Source organism: Mus pahari, chromosome 19, assembly GCF_900095145.1.
Source record: "Mus pahari chromosome 19, PAHARI_EIJ_v1.1, whole genome shotgun sequence".
NCBI classification, from domain to species: domain Eukaryota; kingdom Metazoa; phylum Chordata; class Mammalia; order Rodentia; family Muridae; genus Mus; species Mus pahari.
This window is the reverse complement of record NC_034608.1, coordinates 40,163,991-40,170,674: the sequence shown is the minus strand read 5'-3', so window position 1 is coordinate 40,170,674 and position 6,684 is coordinate 40,163,991. Positions and strand designations below refer to the sequence as shown.

General features: G+C 46.0%; 1 protein-coding gene across 1 annotated transcript in view; it reads right to left on the bottom strand.

The window, feature by feature from the left end:
* The window catches only part of Vps36 (vacuolar protein sorting 36 homolog), a 31,190-nt gene extending 29,876 nt beyond the window's left edge, over positions 1-1,314 (bottom strand). The window contains exon 1 of the mRNA XM_021219026.2: positions 1,163-1,314. Within this exon, the coding sequence (XP_021074685.1) occupies positions 1,163-1,258 (96 nt within the window). The 5' untranslated portion in view covers positions 1,259-1,314. The remainder of the gene's footprint in view (positions 1-1,162) is intronic.
* Positions 1,315-6,684: the final 5,370 nt, after the last annotated feature.

Below are 6,684 nucleotides of genomic sequence, written 5' to 3'. Positions count from 1 at the left end.
GGAGGCAGAGGCAGGCGGATTTCTGAGTTCGAGGCCAGCCTGGTCTACAGAGTGAGTTCCAGGACAGCCAGGGCTACACAGAAAAATCCTGTCTCAAAAAAAAAAACAAAAAACAAAAAACAAAAATACCCACGATGTGCCGGTAGATCACACAGTTCGAACCGTTGCATTTTTTCCTCTAGAAATCAAAGTTTAGGCTATACATTTAAAGCTCCAGCTAGAGTATATACCAGTGCTGTGTCAAGGAGCAAGAGGGAATGTGAAAGGCTGTTACTGTAGTGAAGAGATTGTTCAATGGTTCCCTTTGGGGGTCTCCCGTGGATTATTATCTCAACCTGACAGACTAGTTAGGCGGGTTTATACTTACTACTCAAACCCAGAACAATCTAAGTTTACTTAAAAAGTAAATCAAACTTTATTGAAGCAGTCGCGGATAAGAGCTTGCCTCAAAACAACAGGAAAATACCCTAAGTCAGGGGACCTGGGTTAGCTGTAAGCTCTGACCAGGAATAAGTGAATCAAACTCCAGAGCGAGGCTTCATTTCCAAGGCAGCGAGGAAGGTGGAATGCCGCAAGTGAAAACTGGAAACTAAAAGTGCTTTTGGGGACGCGAGCTCTTTTGCCACTCCTGATTTCAGGTCGTACGTTTAATTCAGAACAAGAAGGCATGTGGTTTCCAGGTACAGAATACTTGCAATCGATGTTTTTTTCTCTTATCCTATGCGAGCCCGTCTCTTAAGATTTAAGCTTGCATTCCAAGGCAAGGGCTCACTGCTTGACTTCCTAGACCAAAACACGAAGCCTCGAGCCCACTTCCTAAGGTAATTAATTACAAAGCAAGCAGAAAACCCCAAGGGGCTGGACCCTGCTGCCTCCTTCGGAAATCCTTTCGGGCGAGGGACCCCGGCTCAGCCCAGAACGAACCATCACCGGTCCAGCAGGAGGGTGGGGACGGCGTTCCGGTGGCGCGCTCGCTCGCCACAAGGCGGAACTGCGCTGTCCCGGGCTGCGACCCGCCGAGACCTCGGCTCGCCCGCGCCCGGGCTCCGCTGTCCACCGTGCATTTGGAGCGGCGGGCCAAGGCCGGCAGCCCCAGGGCCGAGGGTGAGGCCCGGCCCAGCACGAGGGCCCGCGGGGCGGCGCGGCGCGGCCACCGCCCTACCTTCTCCTCGCCGTCGTAGACTCGCACCCCGCGCTGCTGGATCACCAGGGTCTCGTTGATCTCCAGGAGGCCGCTGGTCCACACGAAGCGGTCCATGGCCGCCACCCGGCCGGCTTCTGCCGCTCGCCGGTGCTCCCGGGCTGCGAGCGGCGCCCCCTGGTGGCCGGCGGGGGCGGGGCGCCCCGACGAGGACAGGCGGCGCGGGGGAGCGCGCCCTGGCGACTGCTGCTCGCGTGCACATTTGCTCCCCTGTCACTGCCAAACTTGTTGGCATGCTTGTTAAAAGCTGTAAATAAGGACTTTTTTTTTTTCTTCCCAAATAAGTGTTGACAGCAGGGGTTGGGTTTAATATATCTGTAACCAGTATATTATGTAATACCCTCTTCTCCGGTTTTTGTCTTCGTCTAATTTTTATTACATTCTGTTTATTTTATGAGCATTTGTGTGGGTCGGGAACATGCAAGGGCTAGCCTGTGGGAGTCAGAGAATGCTTAATGAGAGCTGCTCCTTTGACCATGTAGAAGATCAAACTTAGGTTATATGAGGCTTAGCAGCAGGCTCTCTTACCAGTTGAACCACCTCACCCATCTACCCACCCACCTTTTAAAATGACCAATAGCTCCAGATAGATGGAGGTGACATGGAAATAAAGCACCAAACATGAATTTAATGCGACAGATATACATGAAGCAAAGTGCCCATATACATAAAAAATAATTCTTTTTTTATTAATCATTTTATTCATTTACATTTGAAATGATATCCCCCGTCCCAGTTACCCCTCCACAACCCCTCATTCCATCTCCCCTCTCCTCCTTCCCCTTTGCCCCTATGAGGGTGCTCATCCACCCACTCACCTACTCCCGCCTACACTGGGGCATCAAACCTCCACAAGACCAAGGGCCTCCCCTCCCATTGATGTTAGATAAGGCCATCATCTGCTACATATGGTTTATAATGGTTGACTGCAAGCATCCCCCTCTGTATTTGTCAGCCTCTGGCAGAGCCTCTCAGGAGACAGCTATATCAGGCTTCTGTCAGCAAGTACTTGTTGGCATCCACAATGTCTGTGTTTGGTAACTGTATATGGGCTGGATTCCCAGGTGGATGGTCTTTCCTCCAGTCTCTGCTCCACACTTTGTCTCTGTAATTCCTTCCACAGGTATTTTGTTCCCCCTTCTAAGAAGGATCAAAGTATTCACACTTTGGTCTTCCTTCTTCTTGAGCTTCATGTGGTCTGTGAATTGTATCTTGGGTATTCCGAGCTTTTGGGCTAATATCTACTAATCAGTGACTGCATGTGTGTTCTTTATGACTGGGTTATCTCACTCAGGATGATATTTTCTAGTTCCATCTGTTTGCCTAAGAATTTCATGAAGTCATTATTTTTAATAGCTGAATAGTACTTCATTGTGTAAATGTACTACATTTTCTGTATCCATTCCTCTGTTGAAGGACATCTGGGTTCTTTCCAGCTTCTGGCTATTATAAATAAGGCAGCTGTGAACATAAAGGAACATGTGTCCTTGTTATATGTTGGAACATCTTTTGGGTATATGCCTAGGAGTGGTATAGCTGGGTCTTCAGGTAGAACTATTTCCGATTTTCTCAGGAACCACCATATTGATTTCCAGAGTGGTTGTACCAGCTTGCAGTCCCACCAGCTTGGATGAGTGTTCCTCTTTCTCCACATCCTCGCCAGCATCTGCTGTCACCTGAGCTTTCAATCTTAGCCATTCTGATTCATGTGAAGTGGAATCTCTCAAATTCATCTGGAATAACAAAAAACTCAGGATTTCAAAAACAATTCTTAACAATCAAAGAACCTCTGGTGGAATCACCATCCCTGACCTCAAGCGGCACTACAGAGAAATAGTGATAAAAACTTCATGGTATTGGTACAGTGACAGGCAGGTAGATTGATGGAATAGAATTGAAGACTCAGAAATGAACCCACACACCTATGGCCACTTGATCTTTGACAAAGAAGCCAAAAACATCCAGTGGAAAAATGACAGCATTTTCAATAAATGGTGCTGGTTCAGGTTGCAGTAAACATGTAGAAGAATGCAAATTGACCCATTCTTATCTCCCTGTACAAAGCTCAAGTCCAAGTGGATCAAGGACCTACACATAAAACCAGATACACTGAAACTAATAGAAAAGAAAGTGGGAAAGAAATGTTCAACATCCTTAGTTATCAGGGAAATGCAAATCAAAAATATTTTTTAAAAAGAAATCTTTGCCAGTCAAAGCATTGTCCTTGCAGTTTCTTCTGTTCTGTGGTTTCCTTTATTGTATATGCTATACATTTCATCTTGAAGTTGTCGGGTTTTGTTTTGTATAAAGTAACTTGAGGTAAAGATCAAAATTCAGTTACCACAACTGTTTCTCAGAAAGTTGTTTATGGACACTGTAAACACCAATTGGATAAGGCAGGATAAGGCAGGGTCATCTTTCTGAAATCTGTTATAGGCCATTGCTTGTCTTTATGGCGCATTGTTTCAGTTATCATGGTTTTATAAGTCTTGAAAACAGGTCCAGGTTCCTGCTCCAACTTGGTACTCTCTCATGGTTGTCTTGCCTACTCCAGGTCCTTTGCATTTCTTGTTCATCTTTAGAATAACAATATAGGGCCTTCTGATCTAAGTGTTCATTTAGTTCCTGTAATTTCTCTCTGTTATATGTTTCCACTGAGTGTTTTTGCCAGAGTTTCCGACTTTCTGAATTCTGTGAGATTCTTCTCAATACCAACCTTGCTGTGTCTCTGTAGGGTCACCCCGTGGGTCACTTTCTTTCCCAGACCTTCATAATTGTGTCCTTGGGACTGACGCACCCTGTTCTCCCACAAGCTTGTTCCTTGTTTCATGTACCCACAGGAGAAGCTGATCAACAACAATCGTATGTGTGTAGTTTAGAGACAGCGGTGTTGACAATGACCTCGTTTGAAAGATGTCTTCTTTGACCTTTTAGAGAAAAATCTGTCTTACATCCCAACACTTTGGGATGATTGCAACAATGGGATATGTGTGTTTAAAAAGAAGCTGTTTGTAAAGTTGGGACCTCATGGCCTTTCTGTGATATACTTTGGCATGTCTGAAATTGAGCCAAGAGGGGCAGAGGGGAGAGTTTGGAGGGAGAATTTATGATGTGTTAAAATCTCAAAAAGAAATAGAAAGGGGGAAAACAGCTGTTCTTGGAGTGGGTACATCTGGAAATTTTAGAGAAATTGACATGTTGAAAAAAATAGCAATCTCAAAAGGTTTTCTTACTATATCAGTGTATTGAGATCTCCACGGTTTATTGTTTTGTTCTAGGTTTGTTTAAGTATGGACACTTTAAAAAAACTATTAAGGTGAATTTCACAGGCATAAAACTGGGGTTTTAGCATCAAAATGTAGGCCCTCATATTTGCAAGGCAAACTATCTCCCCAGCCATGCCCCCTTCGCCAGATTAACTGTCTGGTTGGATTAGTCAAGATTCTCTAAAGAACATAACTGGTAGAATGATTTATTACAACTCCTTACAGGCTCAGCTCCAAGTAGTCCAACAATAACTGTCTCCCAATGGACAGTCCAAGAAATCTGGTCATTGTCCAGTCCGTGAGACTGTATCTCAGCAGTCTCTAATTAGTGCTGGGGTCCTGGAGGATTCTTAGACGGCTGCTGGTCCTGTCTTCGCTGGAATTCTGAAGAGGTAAGTTCAAATACCAGGGAAGGAATGCCTTCAGCAGCAGGATAGATGAACTTGGCAGTGAGAGTGAGGACAGTCAGGCGGAAAGCAAAGAGCGTCCTTCTTGTCCTTTTATGTGAACTGGCACCAGATGTGCGAGGCTTCTCACCTCAGAGGATGTAAACCAGAAAGCCCTTCACAGCATCCCCAGCGGCTGATTCCAGATGTGGCCAAGTTGACAACCAAGACTAGCCATCACACCGATGGCCCCTTAGCAGTCAGCTGTGCTGTCGTGAGCAGTGCTGCCTTTGAAAAGGAAAGCCGTTTGCTTGTGCCTTCTCCTGAGGTTGGTAAAGCTACACTAAAATAGGATATTTCAAGAGTTGGAAGCAAGCAAGCAAGCAAGAAAGAAAGAAAGAAAGGAAGGAAGAAAAATAGCCCTATGGCGGATTTGGGGCTGTAGTTCAGAGATAGAGCACCTGATTTTAAGTCTCTGTGTTCCAACACTGGAACTGAAGAAAAAAGAAAAAAACATCTGAGGGAAAGAAAGGAGCGGAGCAGGGACAAGCTGACCACCGCCGAGAGCCAGCTGGGGAGACCCTCTGGCCTGAGTAACAGGTAGTAGACACTGTAAGATGAATTATATATTCTAGCTAGCCCATATCAAAGACACGAAGTCCTCGTACTTTATTTCCAAGCTGTAAGCCTAGACTGGGCAGGTTCTGGAGCTGTTCTAACTCGCACCCCCAGCCACATGTCCCTTGTTACTTGCTGTTTCTCCTGGCTATGTGCTCCTGGGCCCTTCCTCTCAAGGCGGCCTACTCCTCCCTTTGTCTCTTTTCTCCTTCTCTCGTTCTCTCCTGAGACCTGTCCCCCACTCCCCCCCCCCCGCTGGATCCTCATATCCTCCCACCTCCTCTCCACAACCTTTGAGGTTCCAATCAGTTAATTAGTTTGAAGATGTAGCTTTTTCCTAGAACTATGTTTCACACATGTCATCTTTCTGAGGGAGTGAGTATAGGGGTGCACCACCACTGTCAGCAAGTCTGGGTTTTATGTTGGTGACATGTTTAAATGATGGGCGCCAAAGGTTATGGCAGCATACCTAAATACAAACATAGACAAATTGTCCAACAATTGGTTTTGGAGTTGGTTTTGTTAGCATTCTAAGCTCCGCCCCACAGTTACCTAGCAACAGCCAGAGGTGCCTGACTCACTATGAAAGGGGCTGCTTGCCCCCTCTGCTTTCTTCCCTCCTTTGCTCTCTCTTGCCATCTTGCTCCTGCTCTGTCCTCTCTCTCCTACTCCCCCCTCTCTCCACGTGCTCTTGGCCAGCCTCTATTCCTCTACTCTCTCTGTCTCTAATACCCTCTTAACTCCTCTCCCCATTCCCTGAGTAAACTCTATTCTATACTATACCCATGGGCCCGCAGAGGCACACTCTTCCCCTACACATCCACCAAAACACATTCCTTCTCTCCTTTATCTTTTTATAAAATAGAGTAGGTATATCTTCATAGAATTATATCCTGCCTTGAAAGAGCAGAGAGTTCTATCCTCAGTTTTCTTTTTCTTTTGTCTCCTACACTTGTTTGCATTCCACAAATGCATATATATAATTCTGTTACGCAGTTCCAATGATCATTCGGGAACTGGTCCTTAGAGAAAGCAATGAGCCTTAGCCCTAAGGAGCGCACCAGCATTTGACAGCTGCAGCCACTGCTGTCCTTTGGCTTCCTCTGGGCTGTGTCTGAAGACATGTCCTGACTTGTCAAGCCTAGTCCTGCTACATCCTGAGGATTCAACAAGCCCGCTCGTCATCCCTCCAGTTGGGAGAGAGTGGTTCGAT